Source organism: Gymnoscopelus microlampas, assembly GCF_963454915.1.
Source record: "Gymnoscopelus microlampas genome assembly, chromosome: 13".
NCBI classification, from domain to species: domain Eukaryota; kingdom Metazoa; phylum Chordata; class Actinopteri; order Myctophiformes; family Myctophidae; genus Gymnoscopelus; species Gymnoscopelus microlampas.
Window position 1 is genome coordinate 17,302,997 of NC_139950.1, and position 21,099 is coordinate 17,324,095.

General features: G+C 42.5%; 1 protein-coding gene across 3 annotated transcripts in view; it reads right to left on the reverse strand.

Annotated features, from left to right (window-relative positions):
* The window catches only part of LOC311059097 (uncharacterized protein), a 248,307-nt gene that overhangs the window by 150,815 nt on the left and 76,393 nt on the right, over positions 1-21,099 (reverse strand). For all 3 annotated transcript variants that reach the window (XM_084076729.1, XM_084076728.1, XM_084076730.1), the window contains exons 16-17: positions 16,170-16,199; positions 15,082-15,135 (exon numbers count right to left, since the gene is read on the reverse strand). In XM_084076729.1, the coding sequence (XP_083932855.1) occupies positions 15,082-15,135; positions 16,170-16,199 (84 nt within the window). The remainder of the gene's footprint in view (positions 1-15,081; positions 15,136-16,169; positions 16,200-21,099) is intronic.

The following is a 21,099-nucleotide window of genomic DNA, read 5'->3' on the forward strand; positions in this document are numbered from 1 at the left end:
TGTGAGTACTTTTTTCCACCAGTGAACACAACCCTCTCTACTCCAATAGCAATTACAGTAGCTCTCCCCACTGTGTTCATCTGGACCAGCCTTCTCTACTGGTTTCATTGGGCCTGGCAAAATTATTACATAATCGCCTGACCGTAATTATTTACCTAATTATCTGCCTTGTGCAATGTTTGCTTACAACATAAATGTAATTTTAATTTATGTTCCCAGGTTCAATGCCTAAGGCACAATTAAATCGTTAATCGCAATTATTTTCATGACAATTAACCCTGAGACCTGAGACGATTCTTAAAAATGTTTTCTAAATCCTTTCAAAAATAGCAGATCTACAAGCTCATAGCGCTGTGCCGCGCTATGAGCTTGTAGATCTGCTATTTTTTAATAGCCAAAGAAATTTAAAGTGACACAGATGAGTTCCAGGTCTTAATGGGTTAAACGTCAAGTAAAATGTCATGATCGTGACAACCACAGGTTCCACAGTGAAGAACCATGCCATTGCAGGGTCAGGCAGATGCTGTAGTGTAGACACTAGTCCCATTGATTTTAAATATAAAAACACCAATTGATTCAGGTTTTGGTCGATTATAAAAAAAAATATTGGTTGATATATCAAACATGAAATATATAAGAAAATAACCCTTCAGCATCGTTTGATTAATGGAAAAAAAGTTATCGATATATGTATTGCTAAGACAATAATCAATAGTAGCAACCCTAGTTCTGATCATACACCTCCCAGTGGCATGCTGAAAAACTAGATGTGAACCAACCATGTCAGACAGACGAGCATAGACAAAATGCTGAGTGAACAGCCGTAGAGTACTGAGAGGATGGGATCTATTACAGTAAGCTACTGTGCTCACTCGCACATATTGATAACCTGTGAGAGTTTCTGCTCAAATGGAACCCCATAGACTCTCATCCTTGACGCGGTTACGCTTTAGGCCAAAGTGTTCATAAGCTGACGCTGCTGTATATTATCGACGAATATCATTTTATCTTCAATTTCTCTGTTTTTTGGAGTTCCTGTAGTGTTAGAGCAGTTCAAAGTGGGAACCTTAGGTATCCTTGAGGGAGTTCCAGAGGGTCCCAAGCTAAATTATTTAATATAGCATCTGCATGACATGAAAACGTTTGAGTCCTAGAGCATTATTGGCTGGCTTCAGGTTTTCACCATCATGTGAACAGAACAGGTCCAGTGTTTGTGTGCAAACAATTGAGAAAACCTATTATTAATATCATTATTATTATATAGTAGGATGGTAGTGGGGGCCAAAGATCGCTTTGACCAGTGGTCTCAAAAAACAGTTAAACCCTATTTTATCCTTAATTGGTTATTCAAAAACAACCAGTCTACAAGCTCATTGTGAGCTTGTAGGCCTGCTATTTTTGAAAATGGGGGCCTCCTGGCACAAAATCTTTTCACATGGGGGTCCGCGACCCAAAAACAGAACGACGTGGGGGTCCTTGACGTGAACATGTTTGAGAAACACTGGCTTATAGAGACACATGATCCTCAGCCAGGAAGTGGGATGAAACCACAGCAGAACCTGTGGGTGTAAACACAACCAGCAGTTGTTCGTCGGATGTCATTTTCTGAGCATCGACAATCTGGCCCAGCTGTTTCAGAAAGACGAGCTCGCTTGTAAGAATTCGACCGCGCGTATCAAAAAACTCCCAACTGCTGGCGCATCGTGTCTTATCAGCCATCAACACTTCACACCATGTGAGACCACAGCGTTCACACGAGGTCTGTGAGCTCCTATTGTGCCTTCATGCCTCGTTTGTCGCTCGTCATTAAGAGCTGATCCTCAAGCTAACAACACGTCACACTTTAACTTTATCCCATTAACTAAATGTGGCAGGCGATGGAAGTGGCATGTGAGGGGGGGGGGGGGGGACATTCATGCAGACTGATGGCAGGGTCGGATAAGGACTGCAAGCAGTGTTGCCAGATGTTGCGAGAGAAATAAGCAACCGGGTCTATGAAAACGAGCCCAAAAGAAGCAATTAGGCCACATGAGCACTTCAAAACTATATACAATGGCTATTTGAAATTAGCCGATCTACAAGCACAAAACGCGTCGCGATTTGACATGTTGTGAGCTTGTAGATCTGCTATTTTCAAATAATTATTGAGGAGAAAAAACACATATCTGGTACAGGCATCCCTGGCACAAATTTTATTTTCAGATGGGGGTCCGTGGACAAATACACATTAATTTGAGGGTCCTTGACAAGCCCAAATAACCAACTACACTTTAGAAACAAGCCAAAAAAAAACGCAACCCTCAACTACCAATATCTACAAGCAACTTTACAGAAAAACAAGCCCCAAGTCGCTTATAATAAGCATACCTGGCAACACTGACTGCAAGGCTCTGCTTGGACACAGAACAACATTGCATCTGACGTTGATGTGGTTCTCTGGCCCAATCAGGAGTCGAGGCAGGATGGCGATTTTTTTTGTTTTTCGCGTTTTTTTTTTTGCTTAAAACAAAGCCAAATACTTGGTTAAATATTTGTATTTTGATTGGATTGATTTCATCTTCCAACTGTTTTGCATCAGTGCCATTACTGTATGTTTTGCCAAAATGACACCTTTGTGTCTTGTCAAAACTTTGTAGCAGTGTGGCAGCGACAGTGTGTGTCCAGGGGGTCCTCAGCAAAATAAGTTAACCCATTGAGTCCTGAAGCCGATTCTACATGTCTCCTAAATCTCAACAGTATTCTGAAAAACGTATGTTTCTATATCAGTGGTGCTCAAACTTTTTCATGTCAAGGACCCCCAAAATTATATGTATTTGGCCGTGGACCCCCATCAAAATATGTTGTTCCAGGGACCCCCAGAAGCAAAGATTTGAGTTAAAAATGTTCGCTTTAAAAATATATATATTCAAAGATTTGCACACATTTTCACGATTTTTCAAAAATAGCAGATCTACAAGCTCGTAGCGCGGCACTCGGTGCCGCGCTATGAGCTTGTAGATCTGCTATTTTTGAATAGCCAAAGTATAAAAGGTCATAATTATTCTGATGCTATATTTACACATTTTGCTGTGTACCCCCTGGAACCCCCTCAAGTACCCCTGGGGGTCCCTGGACCCCACTTTGAGAACTACTGATCTATACGGAAGGTATGCTGCAGGGGATATTTTGAAAAGCAACAACACGTCGTCACAGTATTTATCAACTGTAAAAATCAGTCAACACTCGCAAATAGAAATACAGTTGTCAAAAAACACATTTATGTAGGTTATTGTGCAAAACACACCGGTGAAAGACTATATCAACAAATGTAAAACTTTAAGTTACAAAGTATTACTTGATTGCATTGTGATGCCAAAACATGTCTAAATAGTATCTGGAGTGGTTTAAGTGTTTTAAATTGATCGCACAGTGTGAAACTATAATGCTCGAAAAAAGATCTGCTCGTATAATGGTTGGATGTTGCGAGAGATTTGTGGAATTTTGCAAAAACAGTTACAGTAACTCTTAATTGGATTATGTGTAGAGTTTAGAGACATTGTTCTGTATTTTCAGGAAATGTGTTTTAAAGGGATATTTCCCTTTAAAACATGCTTGAAAGTGAAACATTCCTTTAAACAATTGAGAAAAACTGTAAGGAGGGAGGCATAACATAAGGCTCTAGCTCACTGTGTCCATAGTATACCACTATATACTGTATATTTGTGACCCATAAAAATGGATCCCGACCCAAAAATGGAGTCCCGATACATTGTTTGGGAAACACTGTAATATCATTACCGTGTAATGAGAAATAGAGTAATAGCTGCACAGGTGCACAGTAGCTTTTTCTGAGTATAATTAACATGCTCTTTTACATTGTCCAGTGTAATTATCCAGCATGGCGCGGCTCTAATGCATAAAGCACTCACTGGGAAGGAAGCGGGCTCAATACAAAGATTTTGCTGTCAGGTAATTGTTAAAGAGTCCTGCAATGGCTTGGAGCTCCACTAAACACTCAACGCAACGTTTCATCCATAGCCATCCATAGTATGGAGTGACCCGCTTTCCTGTACTATTGATGTACTGTAGGCTCACAGGCTCATTGGCTGAAAGAAACCAAGATCTTATCATGTAATAAAAGGCTCTTTTTCAAAGCATCCCTTCCAACACCCCAAATAAAAGAAGCTGGCTGGCACGGTGGCTCTGACGAGCTCACTGTCGTTTCTCAGTGTCGGGTCCGGGGAATACCGGGGGTCAAAATGTAACTCTGAGTTAAAAGTAGGGCAGGGTCACCCCGTCTCTCCAGCAATACATTATCAAGTGGGTTGCCATTTTCAGCCAATGAGGGAGAGAGCATCTATATATCAGCTTCAATTTTATAGTGCTCCAGTTTGTCTGCTCACTTCTTTGAGTCACGTCCAATTTCACTTGTTTATCCGGTATGAGTTCTCTCTCCTGATTGGATAAAACGTCTATCCCGACCTGAAACTGCATTTTCTGTTTACTAAACAGCTGGGGAGATGGGGAGACCCCTATTACTGAACAAACACTTTATAGCAATGACTGCTATCATAATATGGAGCTATTTAACTTTATTTTAACAAATATATATCACTTACTGCACCTTTAAGAGGATTTTACGGTGTAGACTGGGGTCCCAGAAACATATATATTTTTTTTTATCAAATAGGGGACAGAGCCCTGATGCAGATCAAACTGGGAGTCCTTGAAATGTAAGCGGTTGAGAACCTCCGGACAGGCTAATGCATCTGACTGGCAACGAACGCAGCCTCCAGGCTTTTTGACCTTTATTGTTCGCTTCGTCCTCGGCCATTTGATTTACTCATGAGCCCGCCATCTCCTAATAGGGTGGTGGTGTCAGCTACCCCACGTCTCCCCAACGAGGGCACCGGGACAAACATTTCTATCACCAAACACAGGAGCCGCTTTACAAGGAGACCAGAACGGGGGGGGGGGGGGGGGGGGGGGAGGCAAACGGGACACGGTCCTGTCACCTTTGCCTCGTGATAGATGCTTTGGAGGCACAAAAGGTTTACAAGAACTTTGTTAAGCCATTAAGACCGGGAACGCATCTCTGTGTCATTTTTAAGATTTCTTTGGCTATACAAAAATAGCAGATATACAAGCTCATAGCGCGGCACCGAGTGCCGCGCTATGAGCTTGTAGATCTGCTATTTTTTTTGAAAAATCGTGAAAATGTGCGCAACTCTTTAGTTTGAATATGTATATACTTTTTTAAAGCGAAAGTTTTTAACTCAAATTTTTGCTACTGGGGATTTTACAAATATCTTCTAAATCCTAACAGTTTGTTTTCCTAAAGTTTTTTTTTAATTTTTACTTATGTTGCTATATTATCAATGGTTTTCAAACATTTTTCATGTCAAGGACCCCTAAAATAATATGTATTTGTCCGCGGACCCCCTCCCATCTAAACATATTTTGTTCCAGGGACCCCCAGAAGCAAAGGTCTGAGTTAAAAATGTATAGAAAAGATTTGCACACATTTTCACGATTTTTCTAAAAAAATAGCAGATCTACATGCTCGTAGCGCGGCACTTGGTGCCGCGCTACGAGCTTGTAGATCTGCTATTTTTGAATAGCCAAAGACATCTTAAAATGACACACATGCGTTCCCTTCCCGGCCTTAATGGGTTAAGTCAAGTACAATAAATGAGGCGTGTACAGTTACATGACCCCATCACGACTCAACTTGTACCGACCAGTGGTGGATATACAGTAGTACTCAAATGTTTTACTTAAGTAAAAGTATCAATACTGCAATGTAGAAGTACTCTGTTAGAAGTAAAAGTCTGGAATTCAAAAGTATTGGTATCAAAATGTACTTTAAGTACCAACAGTAAATGTTTGAAAATAGCAGATCTACAAGCTCGGCTATTTTCAAATAGCCTATGTATGAAATAGGGCTAAGTCTTTAATGTATGTTTGCAAAGTAACTAGTAGCTCCGAGATATAGTGGAGTAGAAGTAAAAGTATAGACACATGGAAATATTCCAGTAAAGTAAAAGTACCTCAAAATTGTACTTAAGTACAGTTACTTGAGTAAATGTACTTAGTTACTTTACACCACCGACAAGCTCACAGCGCATCGTGATGCAAAGAATATAAAGTATAACTCAGGCTTATATGAATTGATTTATAATATGTGTCACATGACCAGGGGTCATCAACGTGTCCGTACACGGTCTGTGGCGAGACAAGGTGATGATGACCTCTGCACGTGACCCCTTTCATTCCATGAAAAGTTTAGTGTGTTCAACTGATAAATAAAAAAGCGTAGCATTGACACTCTTCTCTAGCGAAAGGCTTGGGCGGCAAAGTATAAACCAGCCTTTAAAAGTAATCGGTAACAAGGCCCGTGCTGCATAATTCATTTGAAGGGAACACATCCGTAGACGGAGCAGTCGCACCGCATCGTGCTTCTGGCTCCAGGGCCTACTGCAGTTTCATCAGCCATACGTCTCATAACACACTGAGGCCCGTTCTACAAAGTGTCTTCTAAAGTCCTAACAGTTTGGTGAAACACATTATGTTGCTGTATATCAGTGGTGCTCAAACTTTTTTCATGTCAAGGACCCCCAAGATTATATAAGACCCCCCCCCCATCTCAAAATATTTTTGTTCCAGAGACCCCCAGAAGCAAAGCTTTGAGCTAAAAATTTTGGCTTTAAAAAAATATATATATATATTCATAGATGTGCACAAAGGTTCATGATTTTGGCCTGGACGGTTGGCATAACTGGCATAACCGTCCGGGGCAGCGTGTCGCGGGTTCGACTCCCGATGCGTGTCACGCCTTTGCTGCGTGTCACTCCCCATCTCTCTCCCCATTTCCTGTCAGCCTACAGTCTTATCAATAAAGGCATAAAAAGCAGCAAAAAAAAATCTTTAAAAAAAATAATAATTTCATGATTTTTTTGAAAAATAGCAGATCTACAAGCTCGTAGCGCGGCACGAAGTGACGCGATACGAGCTTGTATATCTGCTATTTTTGAATAGCCAAAGCAGAAAGATATGTCTAAAATCTAAAATGACACAGGTGCTTTCCCGGTCTTAATGGGATAAGAACAAACACTGTTCAGCACATTTGTCAGGGGTATGCATCTTTCCAAAGAGCCACAGCACAAAGGAAGTGCGCCTCGCCGCAGAGAGAAAGCCCTCCGCTGATTAAAGCAGCATTTCAAATGATTTGCATTAACTGTATTAACATCCTGCAAAATGCATCAAAGACGAGCGTGAATTATTTATTAATGGCAACATTTTGAATCTATTTATAGAGGCAATTTTATTTATAAAACTAATGCAATGGTCCCAAAACATTCAATTAGGGCAAACACGTGCCCATAATACAGTGTGCTCCTCAAGCAAAAATCTATTTGTTGGAGTCCAGGTACATTCAAATGGCTAACATTGGTGGAAGGAGTACTGAGATTTTTTACTTAAGTAAAAGTATCAATACCACAATATAAAAATACAAGTAAAACACCTGTATTCAACTAAAGTACAAGTACAAAAGTATTGGCATAAAAATATAGTACAAGTACCAATACAGTACCAAAGTCTCAAAAATACCAGATCTACAAGCTCACAACGCGTCACATTGTGTTGTTAGCTTGTAGATCTGCTATTTTGGCATAAACAAAGTATAAATATAGGGTTAATGTATGTTTCGTAATAATGTCTAAAATCTACAAAGTAACTTGTATAGTATTGTATGTCTTTCTTTGTCTTGATGAATTGAATACACAGGACCACAATGGAAACAAGCCCTCAGGCCTTTCTGTGTTTTAGCATCATTGTATAACTGTACCTCTGTGCCTTTTGAAAACTGTAAATAAAGTATTCAATCAATCAATCAAAAATGGGCATACTCAAGCAAAGTAAAAGTACCTAAAAATATTTACTACAGTACTTGAGTAAATGTACTTAGTTACTTTCCGCCACTGATTGTTGCTTAATAGGGCAGGATGCCATGCATGCATTAACCCATTAATACCTGGAACGCATCTGTGTCACTTTAGATTTCTTTGGCTATTCAAAAATAGCAGATCTACAAGCTCGTAGCGCGGCACCGAGTGCCGCGCTACGAGCTTGTAGATCTGCTATTTTTGAAAAATCGTGAATATTATTTTTTTCCCCCGAATTTTTCTTAGGATATAGATTTTTTTTAGGCGTGGCCTCAGGTCTTAATGGGTTAAAACTCCAAATCCCACCTTGTACTGTGGGCCTTCTGGAGGTGATTATTTATTAATCCACAGAAGCCTACTGACAAGCCACACACACACACACACACACACACACACACACACACACACACACACACACACACACAGTGCTGTGCCAGTTACCAAAGCAGTGTCTATGCGAGGCGGACCTGGCACGACATGAATAAACCAAGCTCGCCGTGTTCTTCCTGGGTATCTTTGGCTTTTATGCAAGCAGCACGCATCAACAAGCATTGGTTTTCACTCCTTGCCTGAGCTATACACGTTCATATTAAATGGTGCCGTTGATATTTTAAACGTTTGTTACTCTGTTAACCCTCGTAGCAATGTCACACGTATGCCTGTACACGCTAAAAATCCCTCTGTGTTAATTCATCAATTTGTAACTCTGAGAGTGCTACCAAATGGACCCTACGGGTTCATTTAAATTAATAATGAGGATTTGACGGTGTACAGTACATGATATTGGCTCTATGCACAGCAGCCATTTTGGAAAGGCCTCTTCCTCACTTCCTTCGCAGGTGTTACCAATGATACTAATGAAGGCTCTGTTCCATTCTGGTCAAACAGAGTCAGGGTGCTGATATTGTTGCATGTTGGCTCACTGGAAACACTCTGCTACACCAGTGGGTCTCAAAGTGTGGTCCTGGGAACCTCATGGTTCCTTGAGGGGGTTCCAAATGGACCCTTGCGGGTGTGTAACTCTGAGTGTACAAATGGAACCAAATGGACCCTTACGGGTCCATTTGGTTCCATTTGTACACTCTCAGAGTTATGTGGCTCCTTGAAATTAAAACGTTTGAGAACCATTGTGCTACACTAAATGGAACAGAGCCTTCATTAGTGTCATTGGTAACACCTGTGAAGGAAGTAAAGAAGAGGCCCAATTTCTTTCCAATATGGCTGCTTTGCATATAATCTATTAATGCCCGCACTCCAATGCAGTGGTGTAAAGTAACTAAGTACATTTAAGTACATCAAGTACTGTACTTAAGCACAGTTTTGAGGTATTTTCAGTACTTTTACTTCTACTCCACTACATCTCAGAGGCAAATATATAAATTTCGTCCATTCGACAATAGCCAATCTACAAGCTCACAACGTGTCGCGACGGGACATTTTGCATAATGAGTACTTATACTTTTGGTACTTTAAGAATATGTTGATGCCAACACTTCTGTACTTTTACTCAAGTCAATGTTGATTACCCAGACTTTTATGTGCAACAGAAAATTTCTATATTGCAGCATACTTTACTCAGGTAAAGAAATGTAGTACTTTCTCCATCACTGGCTTCCAAAAAAAAAAAAACTTTCACACCGAAAGAAACTTCTCAAACTCCCCGTCCTCGTACCTTGTCCTCACAGCAGGACAGATCCATACCACCGTGACGACACGGCGTTTAGCACATCCTCACACAACACCCTGATGAATAATGCACCGAACGCTGCTCTCTGAGAGGGCAACCAGGGAGAAATTCTTTTATGTAACTGGCACTACCCATCTTTCCTTCTGGAAGAAAGCTCTTATACCGTGTGTGCCACCGAGTCCCAAAGTCCTACTCACTCACTCACCCGCCTGCCATTCTGTGTCAGAGACCTAATCCATAATAGATGAAAGCAAGCAGTTCTCATTACTATTAACCCTTTGAGACCGGGAACGCGTCGGTGTCATTTCTTTGGGCTATTCAAAAATAGCAGATCTACAAGCTCGTAGCGCGGCACTCGGTAGATCGGCTATTTTTGAAAAATCGTGACAATTTCGGAAAATCTCTGAATATGTTTTTTTAAAAGCAAACATTTGTAACTCAAATCTTTGCTTCTGGGGGGGTCCCTGGAACAAAACATTTTGAGATAGGGGTCCGCGGCCACATACAAACATCTAAAAATGGTTCCTAAATCCTAACAGTATTGTTGCTAGAGCAACTTTTCCATGTCAAGGACCCCCAAAATGATATGTATTTGGCCACGGACCCCCATCTTAAAATATGTTGTTCCGAGTTAAAAATGTTCGCTTTAAAACAAAAAAAATCGTTTTTTACCCCCCAAAAAATAGCAGATCTACAACCTCATAGCGTGGCACTCGGTGCCGCTCTATGAGCTTGTAGATCTGCAATTTTTTTTAACAGCCAAAAAAATCTTAAAATGACACATGATGCGTTCCCGGTCTAAAAGGGTTAACGTCAAAGGGTAACGTGGGGGGGACGGGACCCCGTTATTGGTCATTTGGAGTGGAGTGGCCCTAAACCCTCCATCTGGATGAAGAAACCACATCCGACATCCATGCCGGACGAAACAAGGGGAAAGCAAACGGCGCTGCTTTACCGACCAGTGATGGACGTGTGGGGGGTGTCACAGGTGGGGTGGGGGGGAGACTTTGATCTCCCCCTCTCTCGGCTGTTGTTTGCTGCTTTGTGCTTTGAAGGAAGAAGGATCCGTGCAGAGTGACATCGTTTAGCGCTTGCCTCTTTGCTCCCTTTTGCTTTCCACTACATCGCCCTCTGCATCTCCTTGGAAGTAAATCTAAATGGCTTATAGTGTGAGCCCTGTTTTTTCTCCTCCTCCGACAATAAATTCAAGGAGCAAGGTGGAGGGAGGTGGAGGTCTGGGCTACAGTGGTGGATAAAGTACTCTAATGTTTTTTACTTAAGTAAAAGTATCAATACTGCAATGCAGAAGTGCTCTGTTACAAGTAAAAGTCCGGAATTCAAAATGTACTTGAGTAAAAGTACAAAAGTAATGGTATCAAAATGTACTTAAAGCACCAAAAGTAAAAGTACTAAAATGTTTGAAAATAGCAGATCTACAAGCTCACAACGCGAGAGTCAAATTATTGGCTTAACAATGCGACAAAAACAAACAAATCTCCATGAATTCAAGGCTTTGTGGGGCGTGTAATTGATAAAAAATAAGTCATTTTGGGGGTGAACTACTCCTTTAAGGAAAAGTTGTTGTTTTTTTGTTTTTGTGTTCAGACACACTCTCCAGAATTTGCACGCATGGCGGCTCCGGTTCCAAGCGCAAAACCAACACGTTGTAATCATGGTCCAGGAGCCGCTAATTGGGTGAGAGTCTCGTTGCTTTATCAGCAGGCCTGCCGACAAGCCCCTGATAACGATACACGGCCACCAACTTCACCCCTAAAAATAGGCGGGTTGAAACTGCAGCAGAGACACAGGTTGGTCACCCGCTTTCCAAAGGGGTCACATGCTAACCGCCACCCGGCGGAGCTAAGAATAAAGCAGAAACCTTAGCACATTAACAGTCACCAGGAAGTCAGCCCGTCAGAAGTCATCAAAGACGGGGTATTAATAGAGTTAAGGGGCTGCGTCTTCTAACAGCAATAACAGTCCAATAAACACGCACACACACACGAGCAAACAAATCAATAAATGAGTGAATAAATGTTATTCATTAACCCGTTAAGAGCTGGAACGCATCTGTGTCACTTTTTGATTCGAGCTAAAAAGCATTATTTTACACTTTGGCTATTCAAAAATAGCAGATATACAAGCTCGTAGCGCGGCACCGAGTGCCGCGCTACGAGCTTGTAGATCTGCTATTTTTGAAAAATACAGAAAATGTGTGCAAATCTTTGAATATATATATTTTTTAAGCGAACATTTTTAACTCAAATCTTTGCTTCTGCTGGGTCCCTGGAACAACATATTTTGAGATGAGGGTCCGCGGCCATATACATATAAAGTTTGAGAACCACTGACATAGCAACATGAGTTTGTTCCAAAAACTGTTGGGATTTAGAAGACATTTGTAGAATCGGCTTCAGGTGTTATTGGGTTAAGGCCTGTTCATCTCGTCACTGTCGGGTGGAAAACCTTGTATATCCAAAGCTGTTTCTATTCAGGAAAAAGGGACAAAGAACCCTGTGTTCCAATGGATCCTATGCAGTCGTATAGCTCGTGTTAATACTTTTAATTGGTTAAATATATACTGTATAAATGCCGCAGACAGACTTAACCACTTTCACTTTCACTACAACATGTTTCAAAAACAGAGGAAAAAGCTGAGGAATTATCAGATCTATAAGCTCGCAACATGTCACGTTTGGGACGCGCTGTGACCTTATAGCTATTTTTGCACGACACTATTGTACGGCGAAGTAGGGCATCAATTCACAAACAAACAAAAAAAGAACATAAAAAGTTTAAAATCTGGAAACATGGAGATACAAGGTATTCGGCGCGAAAGCAACGATATGCCTCACTTAATATTTTATTCAGTTCTATCGAAGTACGGTTCCTATATCCCCCCCCGCGGGCCCTCCTTGGTTATTAAGTGACAATACAGAGGAAACAAAGAATTCATCAGGAAGTGCACTCTAGAAACGTACTCGGAGTGTTGCCCCCTAAACCAATTAAGGAGATATGAGAGAGGATAAAATTGTCAAAAAATGCTACGTTCACCGCAGAGGAGTGCAAACCATAATTGTAACCTCTGACAAGAGGTGGCTCGGCTCTCCACTAACTTTCGGCGACGGAGATACAATGCGGCACCCTGACTAATGGGGTGTGTGACTGCAAGAGAGTCAACAACATCAAATAACTGTCTGCTCACGGCTTCCAAGCCCGGCTATTTCTGATCAAGAACGCACTGCAAGGACAACTTCCTCTGTTAGTTCACCGCAATGTGCGAAACGAGCCATTAAGAAGTAACACAAACGATGACAGGCCATAAATTGTTTATACTATCGGAGCTAGTTTGGAGTTTAAATGTATTCCCACACAGAAGGGCAGAATGCTTGAGATGCTTGCGTCCAGATGTCTGGGGTATTGTGGCACCATCCCAGTCCCTTGCTTAATCTGAAGAGAACATTCGCTTGACCTACTTACTGGGGTGCTCAGAAACTTAGCCTAATATATAGACAGTCTGGAGAGCCAAAATATTTGTCTTTTAACTAATGCACTGCAGGGGGAAATGGGTGCATTTAGTCCTTTGCCAAGTCTATATTCTTTTGAATGGCCACAGCCATCGTGATGACCCAGAGCTATTGAGAGAGAGAGCTCCAACTCTGACCGAATAATATTCATATAATATTCAATAAATGGATAACAACAGGATCAATGCGGAAGTAACACGTGACGAAAACTTCTCAAAGTTTGGCTTTGCTGGACTTTGGCTTTGCTGCAAAGTTTGGCTTTTGCTGGAGACCCTTTGAACCTGCTCAGGGACCCCCCAGGGGTCCCTGAGGGGGTTCAAAGGGTCTCCAGCTAAATTATTGATAGTTGGATATCATATGGATAATATCAAATGGGGCCCTTAAAAAGGTCTGTAACTCAGAGTGTACAAATGGACCCAAATGTAATAGAACTTTTGGTTCTATTTGTACACACTCTTGAGTTATGGGGGTCCGCAGCCTCGAACCACTGGCGCAGCCACTGCCTTTGATGACAAGAGGCAACAACAACATTGTTCCCGTGGGGTCATCTTACTGTATATCAGTCTGCTGTGATGCACCCTCATTAAAACAGTACAACTCTACTTGAAAGGTGAAAGTCCCACTCTGTGTTGTTGAGTGTGTTTTGAGTTGAGTTGCTTCTCAAACTTTTCCATGTCGAGGCCACCCAAATTGATATGTATTTGGCCACGGACCCCCATCTAAAAATGTTTTGTGCCAGGGACCCCTAACCTGACGTTGCCAGATCCAAGAAGCTTGCTTCACAGTCAGGTTAAGGGACCCCCAGAAGAGAAGATTTTCAAAATTATTCAACATTTTCAAGATATATATATTTTTTTAATTTACAAGCTCGCTGCGTGGCATTAAGGGACACGCCGTGAGCTTGTAGATCTGCTATTTTTTGACTAGCCAACGTATACAAGGAAAAAGTGGTATATTAACTAATTTAGCTGGGGGCCACCTGGAACCCCCATTGGGGTTGAGAACCAATGGGGGTTGAGAACCAGTGCTGTAGAGTAGCCCTGCCTTAAATTCAGGGTTCCATTTGTGAAAACAAGGGAGGGGGGGAACATTTTCTTAACCACTCATATAACCCTTTATATACTTTGTCGTACAACTGCAACAAATAGCAAGAAATAGCAGATCTACAAGTTCTCAACGCGTTGCATCTCGATGTGTTGGGTCCATATAGATCAGACATTAGAACTACATTTCGCAAAAGTAAAAGCATGTATTTAATTTCCCACAAACCCCCCACCGGCCATAAAAATGAGTTGGTTCAGGTGGGTATCAAAAACCAGCGGCATGGTCCCCCCTCCCGGCAAATCCAACCCTGTCTAAACGGAGGCCATTACATGCATACTTTCATTCATTCAGGGCCCCGGTTTTGGGGAAACCGACTCTTTAATTCCATGGCGGAGCTGCTACAGTCAGAGATGATTAATTTAAATGGGGGGTGTAATATTTCACTTGTTCAGGCATGAAACATTGTGTTCCCCCCCCCCCCAAACTCTCTCCGCATGGCTTTTCATGGAAACCGTACACTTACCAAAACCACAGCCGCCCTGTGGGGAGTTACCACGTGCGCTGCCACTCACACGCTCTGTGTACGTGACCCCCAAGGGGCATGGAGGGGGGGCCCCATTATTAATTGTCATACAATTAGCATTCCCCCCTCTTCTCCTGTTTCCAGGGGTCCACGCTGACCTCTCTAGAGCCATAAACCGTCTGGGCCCCCCCATCCCACCCCAACAACAAGCGCCCCCTCAGCTGCTGTTTGGCCGTCTCCCCCAAGCCCGGGGGTCTCTCTCAGTTTGGAACAAGGGACTCGTGAGCCCCAGAGAGAGTGTGGGGCCGGGGCCCACACACACACACACACACACACACAGACAGCAAAGCCAAACACTAGCTCCTGTTTACTCACCCTTTTGCCTTCTTTGCCTGGCCTCCCCGGTTGACCCGGTGTTCCCGCCTCTCCCTGGGGAGAGAGACACACAAGATGCATCGGCGGGAAGAATTAAGGTGTTAAGGATTCTAACAGCGTTTTGGGACCTGTAGGAACGGGTTTAACCCGTTCAGTCCGGGGAACGGCATCTGTGTGACGTTTTTTTTTAGATTTCTTTGGATGTTCAAAAATAGCAGATCTACAAGCTCATAGCGCGGCACCGAGTGCCGCGCTATGAGCTTGTAGATCTTCTATTTTTTTAAAAAACGTGATAATGTGTGCAAATATTTGAATATATATATTTTTAAAGCGAACATTTGTAAAAAAAAAAAAAAAAATTCCAGGGACCGCTAGAAGCAAAGATTTGAGTTACAAATGTTCGCTTTAAAAATATATATATTCAAAGATTTGCACACATTTTCATGATTTTTTCCCCTCAAAGATAGCAGATCTAAAAGCTCTATGCGCTATGAGCTTGTAGATCTGCTATTTTTTGAATAGCCAAATAAATATTAAAATGACACAGTATGCGTTTCCCGGTCTCAGTGGGTTAACGGCTTGTTGCTTGTAAAAGTGGCTGCAGACAGATGTTCGAGCCACATGTTCTCTGCAGACCAGCGCAAATGGCCAGGGGAGAGGAGCCGCCGTTGAGTCACAACCACTTTGTGCTCTGAGACGAGCGTGTTTATTTCGTAGGCGGGAAAACGCTGTGCTAAAGTGAAAGTCGACAGGATATCTCCCTTACTTTTGCAGACGGTTAATAACAGTTTAGATATTGAGTATTTAATGCCGTTGTTCTACTCTGCTGATATAAGGTCGCATTAGTGAGTTATTCAGATTGTATATTTATTTGGGTGTCTCGTTTCAGAATGTCTGAATGGATGGTCAATATGGACAATATGATGATGAAAAGACAAAATATTATAATTATACATGTTTGGGAGCACATTCCTAATTCATTTATTAAATAATTACAAAGTAATTACACCGCCAACCAAACGGTGTACCCTATAAAAAGAAAGTAGAATGTCACGGACATAAAATATAAGAATAAAATAAAAATGTACCTGATCTCCCTTGAGACACTCTCGCTCCACCTAAAAAATAAAAAAATAAAAATGTGATTGCTGTAGGTATGCAAATGCTAATCTACATTCACACGGTCAACAGTCATCTTAAACCAAGGTTGTCAGCTGTAAACAGTACAGTAAATTGCTTATTCTCAAGCCAGAACTTGTAGCTGGTATATAATTTAGGTGTCTATAGAGCGTGCCAACGCGTCGTCACCACGGGGGGCGTTGGCATTGGGCGTGGCATTGGGCAATGTTAAGTCAACCTGGTTTATACCCCTCAAAGACGTCCGCTGCTACCAAAAGACACTTGTTGACGCCCCTTTCAGGGATTTTGGCACGCTCTATACTGTACATTCCACTACTAGTATATTCCAATATTGGGTGAATCTGTTCCTCATGTCAAATTTGTACTTTACTTTGTTTATTTGAGAGGGACAGTATGTTAATTAACACAACAATCAGAATCAGTACAGTACAGTTAAGAAAGCAGTGTAAATACTGTATTACAAGGAGTTAACAAGAATGCAAATTTTCATCCTCAGATGAAAATTCAATCAAAAAACAACAATCATGTATTGCCAAAAAAAATAAAAAAAATAATCACGTTGATTTGAATCGTGGTGGAATTAGAATCAGAATCAAAATGAACTGTCTGTGAGGTCAGGAATTTACACCCTTAATAAACACGCTACTCAGCTGTCACGGGACAGCCCATCCTTGGCCTCAATGACCTCAAGTGCCGTTAAGGTCATGTTATTACAACTCTACAGACACCTTGCCCCCCCCCCCCGCCACCGGCAACAAAGGACAGACGCAGTCATCTGTCCCCACAGGGCCACCACAGCATGGACACAAGGCCACGCGCACACACACAACTTCTCAGCTTTCAAATACAAGCCAAATCGTTTTGGCATCCAACAGTCAAATAATCTCAAACGGCTGAGAATAGACATTCATGCCATTTGTGTGGAACATGAAACACAGAGGCCTCTTTCTTTAATCCATTATGACCGGGGTGTAATTTTTAGATTTCTTAGGGCTATAAAGAAATAGCAGATCTACAAGCTCCTAGCTCGGCACCGAGTGCCGCGCTACGAGCTTATAGATCTGCTACTTTTGAGAAATCGTTAAAATTTGTGCAAATCTTATATATGAATACATATATTTTTTTAAGCGAACATTTGTAACTCAAATCTTTGCTTCTGGGGGATTCTACAAATGTATTCTAAATTCTAACATTTTCTTGAAAAAATCACACCCTGTGTGAAGGAAGCGGTGCCTTTGGGGCGGGCCTTAACTCATTTCAGTTCGTCCCTATTGGTGGTCTGAGTCCACTTACCAAATTTGTACTTGGTAGCATGCTGCAAACTGGAATGATGGCTGTTTAAAGCCCAGCCAATGGGCAGACAGAGGGGGCGGGGCTTAAGTAATGACAGTTAGTCCCTATTGCTGGCTTTAGTCCATGTACAAAATTTGTACTCCATAGCATGCTGCGAACTTCAGTTATGGCTGTTTGAAGGCCAGCCAATGGGAAGACAGAGGGGGCGGGGCTTCAGCAATTCATGCTGGTCCCTATTGGTGGTCTAAGTCCACATACCAAATGTGGACTTGGTGGCATGCTGCAAACTGGAGTTATAGCTGTTTAAAATCCCGTGCTCATCCCGTGCTCATACGGGCGCTGGGGGTCCCTGGACCCCTCTTTGATAACGTCATCAATTCATGCTCGTCCCTATTGGTGGTCTAAGTCCACATACCAAATTTGGACTTGGTGGCATGCTGCAAACTGAAGTTATAGCTGTTTGCTTCTTTGCCGTGCTCATCCCGTGCTCAAACAAACGGCCCGTGCTCAAACAAACGGACACTCAGACAGAGTCAAACGCAGAGCGGTTGGCACCGCTAAAAACATATGTTTCTATATCAGTGGTCCAATTTGAGTTACAAATGTTTGCTTAAAAAAATATATATTCAAAGACTTGCACTAATTTTCACGATTTATCAAAAAATAGCAGATCTACAAGCTCGTAGCGCGGCACTCGGTGCCGTGCTACGAGCTTGTAGATCTGCTATTTTTGAATAGCCAAAGAAATCTGAAAAGACACAGATGCGTTCCCGGTCTCAATGGGTTAAGAAGAGGGAGAAAAAAAAAATCAGCTGTTTAATACCGTAGGGCTGACAGACAGCCGTAAGATATTCACAGCACTGCCCCATAAAACAAGATTGAGAGCCGTGACCCGCGGCACCCCCAAATAAAACTCTAAATAAAATCAGCCTCAATCTTCCGATAGTGTTTTGGATAATAAATCAATTCTTATTGTTCGGGGGCGCTACATCACTCGGCTGGCCGGTAAGCAGAGAAGGGCCTGACCTTGAGGTTACAGTGAAAACCATGCAAGACGTCAGGCTAGAGAGCTAGTAAATCCAAACTACGGAAACAATCGCTGACATTCTGTGCTCACCATCGCCGCAATGTTCACTGGCGCGTCGTGAGAAAAGTTTGGCGAAGCAGAGACGGTTGCGGTCGCGGCGCGCGCTAGCTCGCTCGCTCGCTCGTCGCGGCGGCTTACTACAGATGTCTGTCGTTGTGCTTGTCCTTATTAAATGTAAAATTAGCATGAGTGAATAGCTGACGGATGGATGGTGGCTGCGCTCCAAGGAGCACAGTATAAGCTTTTGTGTGACATAAAAGGGGCAGGCCACGAGCGACGGTGGGCATAGCGTTAGCATCACTCCGGCGCTGATTAAAACCGGCAGGTGGATCCCCTCATGATGTGTAGATAATTAGCTAACCGCCCACGGTATACCTTTAACCCATTAAGACCGGGGAACACACATGTGCATTTTTTTTATTTCTTTGATTATTCAAAAAACGCAGATCTACAAGCTCAGAGTGCGGCACCGAGTGCCGCTCAATGAGCTTGTAGATCTGCGATTTTTGAAAAATCATGAACATATTTGCAAATCTTTGAATATATATATTTTTAAAGCGACCGTTTTTAACTCATATAGGATTATAAATCTTTGCTTCTGGGGGTCCCTGGAACAAAATATTTTGAGATGGGGGTCCGCGGTCAAATAAATGTCATTTTGGGGGTCCTTGACATGAAAAGTAAGTAAGTAAGTAAGGTGACATGAAAAAGTTTGAGAACCACTGATATTAGTTTTTTTTTTTAAACGGTTAGGATTTAGAAGACATTTGTAGAATCCCCCAGAAGCAAAGATTTGAGTTACAAATGTAAAAATAGCAGATCTACAATCTCATAGTGCGGCACTCAGTGCCGCGCTATGAGCTTGTATATCTGCTATTTTGGAATTAAAAAAAATTACACAGATGCGTTCCCGGTCTTAATGGGCTAATCTACGCAGCTTGTCAACTCCCTCTGCTACAATACAACGCTAGGATCGTGTGTGTATATTACTGTACTGCGTCACTACTGTATGTGTTAAGTATGTAAATATATACTGTATATATAAGTGTGCCTGGCAGTTATATGGAAGTCCATAAAGGCGTGAGCATACATTTCTAGGTTATGCTCTCGGCTCCCCTGGGCTTACATTAAACAGGACCACAGCGGAGGCAGCTATAGTGGCGTAAACCAGCTCCAATTATAAGACCAGGATGCATGAAGCATAGGTACTGTATATAGGGTTACCTCCCAGGTATGGGATTAGAATGCATAACGCATGGTAGGATGCCTCCCAGGTATGGGATCAGAGTGTACTGTACAAAGCATGGTAGGATTATACCTCCCAGGGGTTTCAATACGTGCAAGTCGTCTAACTGCATGGGGTCTTCAACAGGGGGTCCGGGACCCCCTAGGGGGTCCTCAGAGTTACTGCAGGGGGTCCTCCAAATCTCTGCGTGATAGGATTCCGTGGGGAGCGAGGGGAGCTTTAGCGAAAAATAGCAGATCTACAAGCACACAACGCCTCGCGCTGCGAGGCGTTGTGTGCTTGTAGATCTGCTATTTTTGGCAAAGAGGTTTGGTGTAGAGGGAAATGAAGCTACACAAAATGCAAACCAAGAACAGAGCCAATGGTCAAGTTTTGTATTGAGGCTTTAAGTGGTTAAATGTCTGAAAAATACACATTAACATGAATTAATAGAGAAGCTAATGTGTAAAAAAAAAATGTATGCAATATGTAGTGGGGGTCCACTACATACTCTCTGTCAGCTAAGGGGTCCTTGGGCTGAAAAACGTTGAAGACCCGTAGTCTACTGCGGCGGTTCCCAACCTTTTCACTCGAAAATCTCAAAAAGCATTCACGTGGTGGTCCCCGGCCCACAGGTTGAGAACCGCTGGTCTACTGTCTGTCTGGGACCCCCATCAGGAAGCCCCCAGATTGAGGGGGAAGAGGAGGGGATGGAAATTGAGACAATGAGGAAAAGAAACCAAGCTGACTTTTTTGTATGTGTGCGTGTGTGTGCGTGCGTGTGTGTGTGCGTGTGTGTGAGCAAACGTTCTGTGACTCATCAGCCAGCTCCTCTACCTGTCACCTTCCATCCACACCCCCACTGAGCACATGGACCCCCCCCCTCCCCCCTCCCCCTGGCTGCCTGACAGCTCCCTCCTCCCAGCCTTTGTATCTCTGGACAAGAGGGAAGCCAAGCAGGGCTCTATACCCCCTGTCTGTATATATACGGTTTGTTTGCTCCCTTGTTTGAACGACTCCAAGGCAACGTTTAATGTGAGACTTAAAGACTGTTCTCACCTTAAGCTGGATTTAAGGCTGTGTTTGGCCACCGAAGCGTTTTTTTTATCCGTGCTGAAGACCAAGGGCCCAGCATTCGGCTTTGAAATTTAGTCTATATAGGAAGTGACAGTTCATATGAATGGCCTGTAGTTTCACTGTTTTACCCCTGCTGGTGTCAGAAAAAAAATGTCTCCATTCAAGCGGGTGGGTTGATTTCCGGTTGCGTATGATA